The 20653-nt window shown below is 34.2% G+C and overlaps 1 protein-coding gene across 1 annotated transcript in view; it reads left to right on the top strand.

Moving 5' to 3' along the window:
- LOC115769212 (angiotensin-converting enzyme) overlaps positions 1–17825 on the top strand; it is a 66543-nt gene extending 48718 nt beyond the window's left edge. Inside the window, exons 8-9 of the mRNA XM_030713922.1 lie at positions 16889–17029; positions 17399–17825. Coding sequence (XP_030569782.1) covers positions 16889–17029; positions 17399–17702 — 445 coding nt within the window. The 3' untranslated portion in view covers positions 17703–17825. The remainder of the gene's footprint in view (positions 1–16888; positions 17030–17398) is intronic.
- Positions 17826–20653: the final 2828 nt, after the last annotated feature.

Here is a 20653-nt window from a genome sequence, read left to right as displayed (position 1 = left end):
AAGCGTCTACGTCAAGTATTAATTACTTTTGCGTCCAGCAAAATAATATATTCTGGGGAATTCCAAAGAAATTCCTTATTTATTAGTTTATTTCGTTTAGAATTTTTTTATTCGCCTGCCTTTTATTTGCCAATAAACAAAACACAAAAAAAAAAATACTTATAAGAAATGTCAATGGTTTGGTTCTGAACAAATTTTATATGAGCTTCTTATGGGTTTTTTGCTATGTTGTTTTGGCTGCAAACCTGCTTTGCGCCTGCACTCGAGTTGGTAAAAACCCAAAAAATTGGCATAAAAAATCATATTGTGTTTTCTCTATTTAAAAAATAACTGTGGGCAGATTTATTGCTACAACGTCTTGTTTTATATTTAGAGTATTATATAAATTATATTAAATCATTTGATTCTTATAAATTATTTAAAGAGCTGTTTCTCGTTTCCTTTTTTTTTTTGCTCAAAAAAAATGAAATGATGAAATGATTTAAATGAACCCGTATTTTATGCAATTTTTTCTAATCAATTTCTGACCATTTCCCACACATCTCATCACACAATTTGATATTGGAAACAGTGAATGCGATTGCATAATGAATGACGATGGGCAAACGCATTGACAGTTGTGAAAAGATTGCCAATGTCTAAATTTACACATTATTATGACTTTATCATCATGTTTTATCTTGCACTTAAATAAATTACCTATGGAGTATATAGACATTTTATAAAGAATTTGTATCCTTGGATTTAAATATAGATATACTTAAAAAAAAACCTATATATGTATTATTTTAGTAAATATATTACTAGTTTTCAATGTAATATCAAATTCACAAATATCTGGTAATCTCTTTTTTTTCTTTCGGATATTCATGGTCAGGGTCCTGTAATGTTTTACCATACATTTTAAATAAGATTTCTCTTTATGACAATTTATGCTCTTTCTTATAAAGATCTGTAATAAGAGTATTAAAATTTCAGTCTCTAAAGTTAATCATTTTTATGCTTCTGAACAAACAAACCTACATTAATGAACTCTTACTAAATATCTTTAAAGTGTACTTTGAAGTCTGAACATTAATACTCAAAGTGGAAAATGTTAAGCAAGTTCATTTACAGTAAAATTTTCCAGGAACCTAACTATGTGGATCGGGTCAAGCAATAAAGATATTAAATCTGTATTTTCATAATTAAAGGTTATCAAATTTTTGCTTCTGTATAAAGTAACCTTCATAAATATTAAATAATATTTTGCATTTGGGCATATTAATGTTCCTTAAAGGAAAAAAAATAAAAATAGGCTGTACAGTCCTTTAATAATAATTCCCAACTATTTTGAACTCTAAATAAATAGTTTTTTTTTTTGCATAAAATAAAATAAATAATTTTAATTACCTTCAGAAATATTCTAAAGATGAATGCCAACATTTTAATATTCTAGAATAAGTTTGTAAAGCAAAGGTTCTTTCTACTACTTTTCATAGTGCATAGTATTTTCTGCAAGTGTAGCTCAACGCGCTTTAAGCTTTGCTTCATGGGCAAACTGGAAGCGGAAGCTGCAATTTGACATTTTTGATGGCTATGTGATAAGGGCGGGCGGGCGGTCTGTTAGCTGTGATGTTTGATAGGGCACGCACTTTTGGGGAAGTCTTGTAAGTTGTGGTATGTGGCAATTGCTGCAACTGCAACTACAACTGCAACTGCAGCAGCAACACATAATCATGTGGCAAGCAGCCAAGAAAGAGGGAGAGATCGTGTTTCTAATTTGAATCACAATGTTGCAATGCAATGCGGCAAGCGTATCTGGATGCCAGGCAGACAGGCGTAAGTAACTGCTGAAGCTGCCACAGCGGCTGATTGGCGGTTGAGTCGACACAGAGGGAGTTGCCAGCAGTGGGTGGCGGGTGGTGCCGCATCGTGTGCAATGCGTGCGGCAAAAAAGTGAAAGGCCTTTATGGGTCGCACAAATAAGATTATATATCAGAGATGCATAGCTGCGATTTGGCAATTGTTGGCATAATTATATCTCCAACGCTTGACGCAATATAAATTAAAAAAGAAAAAAACTGCAAAAAATAAAAAATCAAGTAAACCTGTTGAAATATCGGATTTTATGTATGTATATTGCGCATATAAACATAGATTTGCATTTTCTATTGTCTGGCTGAAAAAGATTCTATTAGTAGACTTCTAACTGGAAAAACAATAAGAATATATAGATATAGATATATTAATTTTTTTTTCGTAGCGACCTTGTTGGGGCGTATTAAACAACTTTCCAAAAAGCAGACTGCTATCATTTGAAGTGGAAGATGTTCACAGTTTGAATATGAAATGAATGGCATCAAGTTGTATCTGATCTGATTTGTAATTAATGGATACAACTTTAAAGCAAGTTAGCCAAAAGGTTTGCTTTAAGGTTTCTGATATGCCAAAAACTTGAATCTCTTTGTTTCATTTGAAATAATTTCAATATTTATTGTTTTATTTTTTAACAAAACAATGTGAGCCCCTTGAATAAACATAGTTAGTTAGATCGGTAAATAGAACATCGGAAGTGGAATTTCGATAATTAATTTAAATAACGCGTTTTGCCCTAAAGTGGTTCTGAGTTTTGATTACTTAAATATCCATTTATCCAATTTATTCTGATAATAACATTACAGAACTTGATCTTTATTGCCCTTATTTATTTAAAAGATTGAAATTCAACATAAAATCCATTCCGCTGCTTATGAGCGATAGCTAAATCAAAACATTTGATAGCTTTTTAATTGTAATAGGTCGAACCTGTAGTTCTATTTCCCATCATAGTTTTGGGTCATATCTGTTTTTTTTTTTTAGGTGATATAAGTTGAGTCAATCAACTGGTTCTTTGCATGAACTAACTCTGTAAGCCAAACACGATATAAATAGATTCCAATTTACGACTAGTTCCTTATTGAAAATAATACATTTATAATTTAAATAGTATAGTTATGGCTAGTTATGGTCATATAAGTAATTATTGTTCGTTAATATAGGTTTATTTCTAGTTGAACGAGTTTTAGTTCACTTAGTCTTCGTTATTCACAAAAAATGATCTAGGTTAAATAGTTCTTGATCTGAACATGGCCTATATTAAGAGATATCGGATTAGACTTTAAAATTGGCTTTAAAATTCACAATTAATTGAGGTTATATTAAAGGTACTTTTTACAGGCTTTATTTAAATACAATTGTTTAGGTATGATGTGAATTGAAATCGTATATAAAATTAATTGTAAATAGCTGGTTCATTGAATGAGTTGTTGTTCATAAAGTACCAGTTCACATGGAGTACTTAAGAATGAACTGCAAGCTCAGCAGCAAGATTCTTTCATTTCTGTTTTGCATGTCTGGTTCATATAGTTCTAGTTAGGCTAGTTCTGGTTCCTTCTAAAATAAATTAAATTATATTATCTTTGTATAATGCATTTCTAAATATCTAGTTAATTAAGTTCGGTTAAACTAGTTCTGGTTTCTTGTAAATTAAAAAAATGTTTACCATTGTTGCATGAAAAGTATTGTCTGGTTCAATGAATTCTGACTCAGTTGGATTTAGTTCCTATATTTAAATTGAATGAATTATTGTTGCATTTTGCAACCCTAAACGTCCAGTTCATTTAGTTCTGGCTCAGCTACTTCTGAATCCCAAACTGACATTAGACGAAATTATATTATTGTTGAATTTTACATGCTTAAACGTTTGGTACATTTTTTTGTAGTTCCTATATTTAATTAAGTTAATTTAAAAAAGTGCATTTTGCATATCAAAAATGTTTGGTTAATTTAATGGCGGCTCAAGTGATTCTGGTTCCATTCAAACTAAATGAATTTATACAGTTGTTATATTTTGCATTTCTCAGCGTCTGGTTCATTCAGTTCGGGCTCAGCCAGTTCAGGCTCTGGTTCCTATATGTTAGTACAATTAATTTAAATTGTTGCATCATTTGCATATCTAAAAGTTTGACTCATTCAGTTCTGGCTCAGCTAGTTCTGGTTCCTATATTTAAATTAAATGAGTTAATATTTTTTGTTGGATTTTGCAAGTGTATTCAGACTGATGGCATGCACTTTAAAGGCGCAACTGGACAAAATGGTCAACTTTTACTTTTGCAATATGTGTCGTTTTCTATGTTCGACCAGATGGAACCAAGCCAAAAACCAAGTCAAGCCAAGCAACCAGTGCAGCTGCCCACAACAACGGCAACAGCGACAAACGTTACGATTCTGTCATACAACGAACCCAACAGATGCGAGTTACAATTGAGAGATGCCAGCAGCAGCGGGCACCGGGCAGGGGGCAGAGGCGGTGGTGCTTGTTGCTTGGTGGTTGTGGTGGTTGTGGTGGCTGTGGTGGTTGCTTTGGCTGTGCTGTGACTTGGCATGCGACTTGGGCGCTTTGTTGCATGCGCTCCGGATTGCAACATAAAAGCCAGGCGACTGCTCGTTACAGCCACTCCCCTTCTGGCTGCCAGCCCCCCCTCGCTTATCTTCTAGCTGCCCCATTCGTGTCGCTGCTGCTGTTGCTGCTGCTGCTGTTGCATTTGCAGTTTTTGTGCTTCGCATTTCGGATTCTCATGTTTGGCATCGCCATAAATTGTGGTCAACCGATGCAGCCGATGCGACGTAATTCATTGATTATAACGACAACAATAACTGCAATGCAATGAAGTAGACATCCCCCCTTACCTCGCGCCCCCTCTAAGCATTTGTTACCTGCTGATTTATGGCCAATTGTCTGCATGTGTGTGTGTGTTTCTTGTGTCTCTTTGGCTTTAGAAGGCCTTACCACTTGATCAGTTGTTCGGTCTTGTTTGTAATCCAATATGCGAAAAGGCGGCCCAAAATTAGCTAATATAATTATGGTTTATTATTACAACAACCACACAAGACAGAGCGGAACAGCTGCCATGGGGTCCACAGCAGTCGGCGGGGCAGGCCAGTCTTTTATTGTCTGTCTGTGACTGTCATGCGATAATTCACACAATTGTGCTGACGGTCTTATATGGTGCACATATTCAGATTCAGATCGTCTGGCGGATTGCAGCCGAAACAACTCTCGCTTACCAAATACTCTTGAGAGAATCTGACAAGCGTGTGGCAAAAACGTAGACATTGTTATAGAGTTGCTTGGCAGCTGTAATTGGAATCGAAATACAGAAATAATCAACTTGGCTAAATAGCATTTTTTTTTAATTGGTCAAGAAAACTTTAAGAACAGCTTTGATTAAAATTCATCTTAAAGTAAAAGCTGAGGTAGTCAAAAAATAATATGAAATTATGAGAAAGTTAGAAGAAAATTAGATTTAGAACATTTATTTGATTTGCTTATGATAAATCCAAATGTATGTCAATTATTATTTAATTATAATCATTTTTACGATTAGTATTATTATTATTATCATTTTTTTTGACCATGTTGTTTTTTAAATCATTATTAATATTAATATATGTATAAATATATTTTTAATATTAATAATACAATTTTTTAGTATTATGGTAAATTATCTAATTTAATTAAATTTAATTACTTTAATGGCGCTATTCTATTGGGGCCTTCTTAATTAAGTCCATGACGGGAGACCCATCTTATAAAGACAGCCTTTTAGGAAATCCATTTCCGATACCCGATTTCGATTGAATATGTCGTTTTGTTATTTTTATTTTATTTATTCAATTTTTTTTTTAATGCAATCGTCTAGCAATAAATATTTTTGAAATTTTAAATATATTTATTTTATTTATTTATTATATAATAATAATATAATCGAAATATTAAAATTTAAATAATTGAAAGCTATAGAAGTTTAGATAAATTACATTAAACGTAATAAAATATAATTTAAGAAATCTTGTCATGATCCCGCATTATGCTTAAAATTACAAATTCGACAGATATTCACATTGATTAATTTACCCAATCTCTTTACTTAATTATATTTTGTGTTACCTGCTACCCGGCTTTACGCTTCATTTCAATGCCAGAACCAGGAAACATATTTTTCTGTCAATCTTGCCTTCACAAGCTGTTACAACAGATGCAACAGTTAAGCCCTTTACATTATTTGTGACTTTCCCATGCGTGTAAACTATAAAACACAACTTTTCGATTTATTTTAATTTTATGTTTAATCTATGCGCATTCGTATATATATCTATATATTATTTTGTTTTTATTACATTTTATTTTGCCTAGTCAATAGCCAAGTCGAGCAGAAGAAGTAAAAAACTGGTTGCTTGTCGGAAATCGCTTAAGTTTTTCACTTGATATGTCAAAATGCCAAAATGTTGCAGCAGCCGTACAAACGATCGATCGGGCCAGCCCATGTATATATACATACATATATATATGTGTATGTATGTTTGTGGGTCTATATGGACAGGCATTAAGCATACGCCTTGTTGGCCATTTGCGCGCGCATTTCGTGGCCAGCCGCAAATCATTTAAGCGCCAGAGGTGTGCAAACTAAGCAGCAACAACGAAAACCTGCTAAAAGCGACAACAACAATAACAACTGCAACAACTGCATTGGGACAGCAAAAATAGAGCACAGCTTCCTTTAGACAACGTTTTATAGTATTTGGTTTTTTTTAGTTGGTCGCCGTTTTGGCCGTTTAGAAACATTGCGGATGCAGTCGCAGACAAGAAGTTGGGGCCGGTTTTTGTCTTGGCCATAAATAGAGCCAACGTTGTCGTTGCTGTTGTTGCTCTTGTTGTTGTTGTCGTTGTTGTTGTTGTTGTCGATGCGGTGCGTTGCACAATGTAAGCAACTTGAATGCACTTTCAGTTTCGCGTTTCGAATTCGAATTCAGTTTCAGCTGTGACATAAAATCATTGCCAGACATCGGCGATCATTATTTGATTCTACACTTAATTATATCATTAGTTGTAGCTATTGTTGTTGTTGTTGTTGTTCTTGTTGTTGTTGTTGTTGTTGTGCTAGATCCGTTTTGCTAACTAATAAGCATTTAATTTGAGTTCATAACGTCAGCAGCTGCCCCGAGATCCGTGCCAAGATCCGTGCGCATAAATCAATATAATTTCAGTCGCATTCACCAAAGCGCCAATAAATACATAAAAATAAATAAAATAAAAATAAATACTACTACAAATACAAAACCAACTCGAATTCATGTTCCACAATGCGCTGAAGGCAGTCAACATATAAATCGCCAATCGGCTAAAAAAGCCAAGCAGCAACGCTCGAACTTGATCCAATTCTTTCCTAAAGTGCAATACCAGTTCTTAATACTTACTCAATTATTTCTTATGATCTTTAAATATGACTATAGGACGTATATTCTATATAGATCCAGCTTAGTTATAAATATAAATAGTTATTGTTATAGTTGCCGGACCAGCTAAATTAAAATTTATAAATAGTTAAAAATCTTTTGTATTTGCAAAAACGCGGAATAGAATGTGCATATCAAATTGATTGGTGGCTGTTTAAATTACAGTTAAATCAGTTAGCTTACAATTATATTATTCTTAAAATAAATTATTACCATTAATATGTATTGTATTTACTTGTATTATTTATTCTGCTACCTAATTTAAATGGTTGTAAATATTTTTGTTCTCTTGGAAAATTATCAAGTATCAAGATTTTGTATGCGTGTTTATTTAGAGGTTCTGCATAAACAACATTGAACAACTTTTCTCAAATACTTTTGAAAAAATTGCATGCATTCTGCTTGAATGAATTTTATCTTCTTTAAGATTTGTTAGTTTTATATATAGAAAAAAGGTCTGAATGGAATTTTGTTAAAGCTATGAGCTATTTAATATATAGTTTATTTAATTTGCACTATATAGAAAGCCAGCAACAAATTGCATTCAATATAGTTTTATTTTTTATGCTACTTTAAAAGGTTATTTTATTTTATGCGCAACCAAAGTTAACTGTGAGTTATTAAAAAAGAAGCCTTGCAGCTCAGCGGCAAACTATGTGATCTATTGGTTCATTTTACAAATCCTTACAAAAACCTTACAAGCTAAAAGTCTTTACTGCCATTAATAATTGGTCTTTATGTCCAGAGGTCTCGTAAATGCCCTCAATTCATTTTGAAGCAAAGTTATAGCTACTTGAGCTGAAAGATTTTTATGGATATGGCTCAGACGATGGCAATGCATGAACATATATCAGTTGCAATTCAAATGTGTTTGTTTTCTGTGTATGTGCCGTGAATGTCACGTTAATGTGGACACGTTAAGGTCATTTGGACTGTTTTTTTTTTTTGTTTTTCTGATTTTGTTGCTGCGGCCAACGTAAAACAACAAATGTGGTTCAATGTCCAATGCAAGCGGCCAGCAAAACCCAACCACTAACCCACTAAGCCACTGACCAGCCAAGCGGCCAATGCATTCAAACGTTTCGCTGGACGCGGCGGACAAGATTCAAAACTCTGAAATGGCCAAAATGCTGGGCCTCAATGTCTTGACATGTCCAATAATTTTTTTTGGGCATGTAATTTTGTGGTTGGACACAACATTTTCTCTTTTTGTTTTTCTTGCGGCTTGGGTTTTTCTTTTTGTTATTATTATTATTGCTGTTGTTGTTGTTATGGTTGTTATTATGGTTGTGGCTATTGTCATATGTTTTCACATTGTTGCGCTTGAAAAAGCGAAAATTTGTGTTTGTTATTTGATTATTTCACGACTCGACCTTGACATTTATCAGTTTGTCGGGCAATGTGGCTGTGTTTTTGTAATCCAGATTTGAGCGGGACAACGACGCGTAACTACCATATATTGCTTGGAATTTAAAAGAATACAAATTTTACTTGACACTATTTTACAAGCGACTGAGGGCTTTGAGGTTTTTGATGAGAGTTTAAACATGAGATATCTCTATATATAAAACTGTTTGTCCTGACTGACTGACCGAATGAATGAATGACGGATTGACTGATTGGTGATCAAAGTATAGCCCATACCGTAAAAGCTAGGAAACTGAAATTTTCACTGTAGTTACCTTATGTTACGAAGGTGCACGTTAAGACGGGGTTTCGGGAAATTCCAATTGCAAGTATGGAAAAATCGCTAAAAAAGTTTGTATGCCATCCGTTCGGCCTCAAATTCATTTTCAAAGATCCTTGCTCAAATTCATTTGAGGGGTGTTTCGCACTTATTGGAAAATCCATCTTTCTTTGGTGGAAATGGGTGTCAAAGATTTGGTGAGTGACGTTTCGCGCTTAAATTTATTTCCGAGAATCCAAAAGTAAAATCATTTGAGACCTGTTTTACATTTTTCGAGGACTCAAAGCATCCTCGGTAAAGAGTGCAATTCATAGATTTTTTTGGTGACGTCTTAATTTTTATCCGATTTGCTTCAAAATTATTTTCAAAGCTCTACATAATGAATACGTGTTTCGACAATTTGGAAAATTCCACACGCAACAGTGGTAAATCGGAAGAAAAACGGTTGTATGAAAGTTTTTCTCAAGTTTTTCCCCAATTTGTTTGCTTTGTCTAATTTCAATTAAAAATTAATTTATATTTTTAAAATTCTAACTGACAGGGGTCATAGTTAAATTTGCTGGCTTAAAACCAGGTCTACCAGATGAAATATAAGTAGTATATGATTCGAACCCACTTTTTGCCTTGAGGATCGGTTAGTGAAAGTGGCTTTCACGCAGCTTTTTGTTCAACTATTTGTCGTATATCTTTTTTTAAATAAAATAAAATAATTAAATTTTTACTTCACAATTTTAACAAATATTGCATTCTCAAGATGCGGGCTAAAATATTTATTTATTTAAAATGTTTAATTAGCTGGCTCGAGGTCCGGGGTTTAATTATTAAAAATCAAAAATAGGTATAATATATTTATGTTTTTGATGTTTTGTTACTAAGGCTCAATCAAAAGTGTTTTATTTAAACCCGAAGCTTGTTTCGCTGTTCGGTTCGGCGGATTTTTATTGATTTCAGGCTCGATATAGAGACAATTATCAATTTCAGTCTCAAGCCGATTCGGCTTGGCTACTTTCCTTTATTATAGACCAACGGTATTTTAAGCTTTCTATATTACAGATAAATATGCCTTGATGTTGCTTGATGTTACTTAATATATCATATATCAGCATCTATATATTTTATCTCTATCAATTGTCACATGCATTTTTTTCACACATTCCAATAGGGAATGTTGCAAGCGTTCGAGAGAGAAAAACACGAGAGCAACAAAAAATTCATTTTAATGCAAACTTTTCACAATGTTCGATCACGGCTCGACTGCAGAAGTTACAGAAACAACGTGCCAAAGTGCCATTAAGTGCATCAGCAGCAACAACAACAACAACAACAACCACATTTGCTGTGTTGTGTTATGTTTTTGGCACTTGGCAGCAGTTGCCACATCGTCGCCACATTTTCCCAGAGACGCGCAGAGACCAAAGCGACCAGAAGCCGAAGACTGCGACGGTGTCTCAGACATGACCCAATAACAGGGATTAGCAGCAACCGCAGCAGCAGCAGCAGCAGCAGCTGTTGTTGCTACTTGGACTGTGCCTGTGTGTCGACTGTTGTTGCCACTGCCACTCAATCAGTCAATCAGCTACACTGGCTGCCACAATGCCTGGGCCTGGGCCGACAGGGGTTAACGCTCGTCCAGTCAATCAGTCAGTCAACCAAACAGGCAACGAACAGTGTCGGCAATTAGTCCAATTTTTTTTTTAGTTTTTTGGTTTTTTGTATTTTCTGTGCTAAAATTAAATATTGCGAAAATTCTTTTCAGCTGCTTCGCTTGGGACATGAAAACATGTGTTTGCGGCGGTCTCAAAATATTTGAAAAATCTGTAATTCTGTAAAGTAGCCGCAAAAGCCATTCACAAAACGGCTTCAATTATGTGCTACCAGCGGGCTTTTGGTGCTGCGGGGCGTATGAGCAATGCCGTTTAACCGCTCGGCGCTAATGAATGGCTCCATAGCCGTTCGCTGCAGTTGCACCAATTTTAACTTGTCAAAAACAACAAAAACAACAACAATAATAATCGTAAACAATTGCAATTTGCACGTACGCAGCTATTGAATTTGAGATCTCGAATCAAAAGACTTTTGGCCGCAAACTGTTTGCTCAATCAGCAGCTCAAATATGCAATTATTTAATTCCATTTTTTTTTCTCATAATATCCATTATAAATGTTAAACATTATTTTAAAATGCAGTCGCAGATAAGATGCGAACTAAAAACCAAGAATTTTGAGTACTCAAATCACAAGACTTTTGGCCATAAACTATGTGCTCCTTCAGCAGCAAAAATATACAATTATTTTACTCCATTTCGAATGCAACCACAATAGAACTAAATATCAACAAATTTGACAACTCGAATTAGAAGACTTTTTCTCGCAAACAGCTTACTCAATTAGCGGCTTTAAGATACAATTATTTAATTTCACACTTTTATTCTTCTGATCCACATTTAAATGTAAAACATTATTTTTGAAAAGCCATCACAACGAATTAAAAACCAAAAATATTTTATCCAAATGATGTATAAGCATTTTAAAAATCTAGTTTATTCGATATACATATCTGATATTTTGTTAAGTCCCCAAACAAATCCAAATGAAGTACTTTTCTTGAGAAATTCTAAGACAAATTCTTCTAAAAGTATTGTCTACTTAGTCCAGGTGTTTTTTGATAGTTCTTTCAAACGCTCTATTTCAAACTTGGGAATGATTCATACTAAATTTTAAAGTTTTCAATAAGCTGTTTTAAATTATATTAAATTTTCTTACATAATTTTAAAAATTTAATGTATAATTTTTATGGGTAAAATAAATTGTGGAACTAAAATGATTAAAATTAATATTTTGTTGAAAAAACGAAAATCTTGTTAAAATCTCTGCGAACACTATTTAGCCAAAAAGTATACAGATATAGGCTATAAAAATAAATATTAATTTGGCAAATTTTCGTTTCCCCAAATCATCAATTGAATATTCAAAACATTAAAAATCTCAAAATTAGGTATATCTAGCTCTTACAGTTTCTGAGATCGAACTGGACGAAGAGTTCAGCTGAGATTTCTGGGTAACTTCGCAGGCGTGTGTTCTCTTGGCCGAAGGTTGTGCTATTAATAGTTCAGCTTAATAGCTTTTGCAGAAATATAAATCACAAATTTGCTTATAATAATAACTGTTCATAATTAGTTTTTTCCCCAACATAATTAACAGCGCCGGATTTAATCGGTGAATCCCCTGAGACAATAGACAAAATTATCTACCAACTTGGGCCAGCCCAGTGTGCACCACTCTTCAGCTGGCTCAAAGAACAGGCTTTTGCATCATTAACATAGCTAACAACTCGCCGAACTTATCAAAATTCACAGCTGATTCTCGAATAGCAAAAGAAATAGACACAAAAATAACAATTTATATGAACTTGTTCTGGAATCAGTCAAAAATCAAACAGGCTTTTTTGTTATTCTTGCTGCGAGCATTGCATAATTATAACAAAAAAAAAAAGATAGAAAAACCAAATCAATTTAGTTATGACTCGACAGCTTTTTGCAGCTATTGTGATGCATATAAAAATAAAGCCGCAAAATGCCACCAGCTCTAAAGACGACCCTGAGCTTCATATAAAATTGAATTGTGACTATCCGCAAAGCGCTTAAAAACAAACCAACCCACAGAATAGACTCAGATTAAATCGCATGACGACTTGAAATACATTTTGAAAGCTATAAATGAGTCAAAAGTTAAATCCGATCTTTAAAAGCTATGCCTTGAAAGTATATAGAATAATTTGGACTCAAAAATGTTCGATTTCAGAAGAAAAAACAATCCATTTAAGCAACAATAGAAGTATAGCACTCCTATTCTGATTTGGACAATTTTGATATCTTATAATGTACATCTTATTCCTAGACAACAGCTAACATGTTCTTCATGATGCCACAGTGCAAAGTAGACGATAAAAAGGCGCACAGAAAATAGAGCAAGCGAACGATCGCAGCTTACGAGTGTAACTCTTTCATTAAAATTCTTGTTAGAAGGATAAGAAACAACAGAAATATGTGTGAGGGGCCTGTAAACGTAGATAACACATAAGCAAACACACACACACAAACAATTGTATGCAAAGGAAAGCGCTCAACTAACATAGAGAGAGGGAGAGAGAGTGAGCTCACAGCTCATTTAATTTGTACTCAGCTGTGTCTGTTGCTATACTTTGAGCACAAAAATTCACCTCTCTTATGCTAATGTTTTCCGTGGGCGCACACACAGTGTGAGCGGTGCCTGCCGTTGGCATAATAAAAGCCGAGCTTTCTTTTGGTTTAAATACATAACTATTTAAAAAGATGTATAAAGAAATACAACCATAAAATAAGGTAAATATTATATAAAAAAAGACGATCTTGAATTATATTTTTAGATTTTATCGAATCATTTACGACTTCGGAATTTCTACACACTACAATGAAGGTCAGACATTATTGACCCTAACAGAAGCCATAATTTTTATATATCTCATCCCAACTTGCCTGGACAAATTTGCGCTATCACTATTTGTCAACTTTTCTGTTATTCCTTTTATTGCACCAAGAACAAAGACAGCGAAAGCGAATGAAAAATATTGAAGTGAGATTACAGTTTTGTCGTCGATTCGCACGTGTGTGTATGCATTAGGCGAAACGAAAACAAACGACTCAGAAACAAAACTGAAGTGCGTGACAAAGAGAGAAACGTGTTGTCCATTTGTATATGTATGTATTTCTTTTAAGATAACACCAGTGTGGAAGCTGAACAGACACACACACATACATATGTACGTATTGCTTTGCTCTGAGTGCATTTACATTATATTCAGCTATGTGCACATGTGCACATGTGCACTCTCTCATGCTAACGTTCTCTGTAGGCGCACACATAATTGGTCGAAGTTAATAGAATTTGGTTATCAGCGCAACTAACAGCCGTCGGCATATTTAAAATCAAGTTTTATTTTGATTTAAAGACATAATTTTTTAAAATTATTTGTTATTTATTTATTTACATAAAATAAGGTAAATGTAAGTGAACAAAAGTCGATCTTGTAACGATATATTTATATTTTTACATTTTATTAAACAATTAACATGTTCGAATATTAGAAATTGTATAAATTTGATATTGAGTCGGTCTAAAATACAATTTTCTCGCCGATGCACACGTATGTTTGTCTGTATTAGCAAAATGTTGTCCATTTGTGTATGTAGGTATGTATGCATGCATTTTAAAATAATACCTGTGTGAAAGCTTAACAGACATACACACATGCGCATTGCTTTGCTCTGAACGTATTTGCATTTTACATTGCGGTGCATTTGTGTGCTTTGAGCGCAGAGTTTCACTTCTCTCGTGTTTACGTTTTCCATGTGTGCACACAATTGAGTGAAGTTAACAGGATTCGGTGATCAAAGCACTTAACAGCTGCTAATTTTGCGGTGGCAGCCACCGCATAATTAAAGCCAAGTTTTATTATTGAAATAGGTTTTTTTTTCTCAATGTTAAATAAATAAAGGCAGCTTCTGGCGTGTTATATCCTCATAGATTCCCGTCGATCAGGACCTTCGATTGCCTTTCAAAATTCTAATTCTAATATACAACTAAATTTTAAATAATATCGCAAATGACACTTAATGTCATGCTTTTGGCGGCTTTTTTATTTTGTTGCCAAGCATTTATTTTTTTTTTCAAATTTAGCATACTATTGAAATAGTGCTTGGGAACGTGAGTACCAACTTTCGTGCAAAATTGGCACTGAGATGGTCCAAAAATATGTATGTATTGAAACAGCATCACATCCTTGATGGTTCTTAGTTGACCAGCATATCCATGGTTTCACCATACCATAGATATAGTCCTAGTACCCCCAAAGGTTCAAATTCGTTCAGCTCCCAGCCCTTACCTGTTACCACTCAGAAAAAGAGGTGCCCCCTCGGTTGTTTCTAGTTGACTGTCATATCCTTGGTTTTATCATACCATTAATAAATCCTTGGGAACCTAAAGGTCCAAATGCCTGAAAAAATTGCATTGAAATGGTCTTAAAACATGTATGCTTTTTCCATCAGTAGCCCTTGTACATAAGCTGTTAATTAGCAGCCGTCCTTGCAGCATCCAATTTACATAAACAGATGCTCAACAGCCGTCTTACAGCACTCGTTTTATATGAGTAACATTTCTGCCCCTCAAGCCTATGCTAAGCAATTTTTCTTCGAAAAGTTTTTGATCAGCTACTTGCTGCGCATTTCTATTCGCCTGGTATTTTGATGAAATTTTGGTAAATTTTTGGCACGCAGCCGCTGACGAGGGCGACCCTTTCGGGTATGTGATACAATTTTTCATTCGATTATTTTAGTCTACCAGCTACTTGCTGGGCATTTCTGTTCGCCTGGTATTTTGATGAAATTTTGGTCAATTTTTGGCACCTAACCGCCGAACAATGCGCCCCTTTTGGGTATGCAACGATTATGATTTTGGTTATGAGCCCTTGAGCGTAAAAAAGAACAACGATTTGATATTTTGTTTTGAATAATTAATTTATTGGATATAAGATCTAGAGACTTGACTTAGATGTAGGTGCTCCTAGTTCCCGCGCAGATCGAGTTTGTTTCCGATAATCGATAACGTACTCCGATTCCAAGCAATCGATAAAAATCGATATAGAAATCCTTTTTTTTGGGCAATTTTGGTAAATAATAGAGTCACCAAATTTGACATGTAGCTTCTTAAATAGAATATATATATGCTTTTGATGTTGGAAGGAGAGGGTTCAGTGTATCCTCTAGTCGGGAGCTCCCGACTAGAACCTCTTACTTGTTTTTTATACAGGACTACGGCATGATGTTGCCAAGCAAGATGCTATTTTCTGTTTATAAATTTGCCCTTAATACTTTTTTGTCTGGAGGACTTTCATCCTTTGGCTTGTAAGTTCTTAAATGGGAGGGTGTGGACACTCACAAGGATACATTTGAGCTACGGCAATTATAATATACAAAATGAGTATCCTTATATCATAGTTGCTTAAAGGACTTTCGTCCTTTTCAAAAAACTGGTGCATTTGAATCGAAAGGACCAACTGTATCGATCTACATTTAAAGATCTTCGGATGACACACATTTTTGCACAGGTGACGCAATATTTCGAAAACTACAGGGACTATTGCGACGTCCTTTGGCCCATTGATAGAATTTATCAGAGCAAATTGCTTTTTTTTTCAAAGGTTTTTGTTGAACATTGAATCTTTTGAATTGGTAAAATGAGGAATATATGCTGGCTAAAGGAATCATTTTTGACCGAATGAACCTTACTGTTAATGCGAGTTCAAAAGGTTGTTGAACATTAACTTGTTGCTAATTCATTGGATTATTTATTTTGTGCTATTTCGTTTACATTGTGTTATTTATGCTATTGCTTTTCAGATTTATAGTAAATATTCAAATGATAAGAGATGTAGGTTTAAGGATACAATTCGATTTTTAAAGAATTTCTTATCACAAGTCATATTTTGAATATACATTCCGAGATTCGAACCCACCGAATAGTGGCTATGCCCCATGTTAGGGTAATCAAATGCATTGCGATTAAATGAGAGCTGAGCAGACTTTTGCATTGCAATTGCAAAATGCAAAATCGTTTGCAATTTGCTCTGGTTTAATTGCAATTGTGGTGCGACCTTGAGGCACGATGTAAGCGCACCACAGCGAGTCGCTCGGTTTATGTGCTCAACTCTCACCCATCGCAGAACAATTGACAATTTGTACAATATACTCGCATGCGGTCAATAAGCGTGACCGTTGCCATTCTAAAACTCATGTTTTTAGCCATATATGTATGTATGTATCTAATTCATATCTTGTTTTGTATCTTGCAGATACTTTTTCTCCACGGTGCTGCAGTTCCAATTGTATCGAAGAATGTGTCTTGTCGCTGGCCAGTATGTGCCCAACGATCCGCGTAAGCCGCTGCACAAGTGCGACATCTATCGGCAGCCAGCGGCAGGCAATCTGTTAAAGTAAGTCAAAAATAAATTATTGATAAATAGTTGAATACCATTTAAAATATTATAATTGTGGGAACCAAGAAACCATCATTTAATTGTTAATAAACAATTTTTTATTTCAATCTAAAATCGAATTCTTGGCTTACATCTTTATATGTGTTTATTAAATACTATTCTAAATAGATAGTATCTTAATTGGGACAACAAATCGTTCTTCACATAAATAAATATACATTTGACTTAATTTAATTGTAATCCGTATTGTGTAGTAGATAATTTGAAAATGAAAATGTTGAACTTTTCTTATATTATAGAAATATATATATATTTATATAATACATTGTCTCTCACACTTTCTCTCTTTCGCTTCGATTCCCATAGACAACTGATGGCCAAGGGCGCATCCCAGCCCTGGCAGGAGGTGCTGGAGGAGACCTTGGGCGAGGGTCGGCTCGATGGCAGCGCTCTGCGTGAGTACTTTGCCCCATTGGAGGAGTGGCTGCGTCAGGAATCGCTGCGCACCAACGAGTACGTGGGCTGGAACTACGACGGGGACTACTGCAAGCGCAGCATTGAGACGGCCGGCCTGCAGATCTTTGGGGGCTACTACAACGGCGTCTCCAGGCCGCTGATGAACCTACTGCTGCTTACGCTCAGCGGCTGGCTGAGCTATCTGACTATCTAAGCTGGCATATACGAAAAAGATCAATATATATATTTATGTGTATATATGTGTGTATATTAATTTCCGCTTTCATTCGAGTCAAGTTGAACTTGAATCAATGCCAAAAACAATTTGAAAATAAAATCTAATCAAATGCATAAATGAAATTTGTTTTTTATTTTTGTTGTTGCTTACAATTACATTTACAGGGTATATTACAGAGGGTGGAGGAGGCAGCTGCGATGCGGGTCATTGGAACGCCAGCGTCGCACGCATATTTTAACTGCAGCTGTTGTTGTCGTTGTTGTTGTTGTTGTTGTTGCTTCATAATTTAATCAACTAATAAAAATAATAAACAAAGCGCTTGCACTGCAGTTTGTTTTTTTTATCTCTTTTTTTCTTTTGCTCAACTGGTTTTTGTTTTGTTTTTGTAAATTTGATTTAATAAATTGCAAGCCACAAGCGACGGCAACTGCAACTGCAACTTCAGTGTAAACAAGATAATCAACGCCGTGCGGTTCCAGTTGGGGCGTGGTCGGGCCACAACGGGAGGGGGGCTTGGGCTAGCTCAGTGTCAGCTTTGTTCTCAAAGTTTGTCTAAGAAATCAGATACTTGAGTTAAGTGAGTGCAGCGCAAGTTGCGCTGCCCAAACTGGGGTGTCAAGTGGGCAGTGCGGGTCAGGGGGGCGTGGCCAGCTTTGTTTACAGTAGACATTACAATCAGCGAGATGAACGCGAGAATCTGTGTGGCATTTGTGGCAAGTACTATAAAGGATATTATATGATTATCATCACAAAAGCAGCTCATGACAATTGCGAATTTGCTTTATTTGAATTGAAGAGAGAATAAAAAAAAAACTTTCAATGCGAAACTTTTCCGATATTTTATCCATAGCTTTTTTATAATTTATTGCGCTTCACTTTAACAATTACTGAAATTGTTTTAAGTTCGTATCAGCTCACATTTCTCATAATAGAATTTCATTGTTAATTAATGAGTTATGACTCGTTTCGTATCTCCATTTATTTGGGTAACAAATTAAAAGCATAACATTTTCTTTGATTAGCTGTCGCCTTAATAAAAAACTCATTATAATTCGAAACTAGTTAAAGCTTCAAAATTCATAATCTAGCTATACAGACGATACTTATTGGGTATTGTATAACATGAAAACAATCCTTAGTTTAAATATACTTCCTTATTTTAACTTAGTTCTGACTGCTTATAGTTTAAATAAGCGAATAATAATAAAATCAAAATAATTATAACTAATCGATTAGATAAAGAATTTAAAAATTGAGGTCGATGTTTTAACAAAGATTTCAATAAATTTGGTAATGAATATAAAAAATAATACTAATAGTAATACCAATAATAATGATAATAATAATACGAATAATAACAATGACTATAATAATATTAAATTTATTAAAAACAGCAATAATAATGGTAATAATTACATTCATATTTAAAACAATCTATAATAAAATAAATTTTAATTAATGTATTGAATGTTATTTATTTAATTTTTATTAATTTATTAAATTTAATTAATATACATATTATTTAAAAATCTGAATTTTATTTAATGAATACAAGAAAAACCAGATTGAAAATGTGAATTTCCCAGCAGCTGCTGCGCCAATCAGATATAAAAATGTTACTTCATTTAAATTTGGGCTTACGTTAATTTATGCATTCTCCCACGTTTCGTCAACTGTCGCCGACTGTCAACAGAAAAGCGCAAATGCAGCAACAACAAAAACAAAGCGGGTTTGCCTTGCAGCAGCAGCAGCAGCAACAACAAGCGACAGCATGTTAAGGACATTATCAACATTTCAATTAGATGCAATCATGATGATCATCGTCATCGCGCCGAGTGGAGACAGAATGGAATAGGGGGAAGGGGAACGATCAGCGTTTGACTGGAGAGTTTCAGTACAGCTGCAGTGGAGACTAGTCTGCTAGTGTGCGTGTGTGTGAGTCGCATTTCACTTTCATTGTAGAATTCAACTGTGCAGTGCGTACTTCCGCCCTGTCGCCTGCCGCTGCCAGCCCCCCCGACGCCCCACAGCGGCCTTCATTAGCTCGACAAAAAGTGTCGTCGGCGTCGCCAATTTGCAATGACAACAATTTGTATATATACGTATGCATATATGTACATATATATGTATATTCCCCATTTGTTTACTGTTCACCGTTTTTGGAGAAGGAACACGCGACCAGACGTGCTATTGAATCGGAGCCAACGGGAAAAAACAGTCACTACGAGAGTCGCGTTCCATGCGCACACGCAACGCATTTCGAGCGGAAAGAATCAGAATTTTGGTTGAAAAACGAAAGTTAAAGAAAGTGCTAGAACAATATTCAAATACAGAAGACCTTGTGTTTGCGAAACCAATAGTTTTAAGGACTTAACTATGGAAGCATTCTTGAACATATTAAATAAATGCTACAAAATATACATTTAAATGAGCATTCTTTGTTTATAAGAAGAGAAGAATAATCATTATATATTAACAAAAGACCTTACCAAACGTAAATTTGAAAAGGATTTATAAAGTTATTCCAAATAAACTTCTAATAACAAAAATATTTTTAAACAAAATTAAGAATATTACAAAAAATAGCATAAAAGAAATCTTAAATAAAAAAAAAACGGTTTTAAAAAAATTAAATAAATGAGAATATAACGAAAGCAAAATATAACTTAATATGACATACCATACAATTTAAAAAAACAAAAAGGCTTATAAAATGCTCAAAGAAAATATTTAAAAATATGTAAACAGTAAATTATAACAATTTATTTTGTTATAAATATATATATTTTTATAAAAACTTTGTTTATATATGATTTAACAAAAAAACAAAAACTAACATAAAATACATACTTTGTGCATAGTAAAAAGTCTTAAAAATTGAAAACAACAAAAATTTAAACAATAATAATAAATATTAAAAATTTATG

This window comes from Drosophila novamexicana, unplaced genomic scaffold (genome assembly GCF_003285875.2).
Source record: "Drosophila novamexicana strain 15010-1031.04,08,12 unplaced genomic scaffold, DnovRS2.1 tig00004549-arrow-arrow-pilon, whole genome shotgun sequence".
NCBI classification, from domain to species: Eukaryota; Metazoa; Arthropoda; class Insecta; order Diptera; family Drosophilidae; genus Drosophila; species Drosophila novamexicana.
Note: the sequence above shows the minus strand (reverse complement) of the source record. Positions and strands in the feature narration are given on the sequence as shown.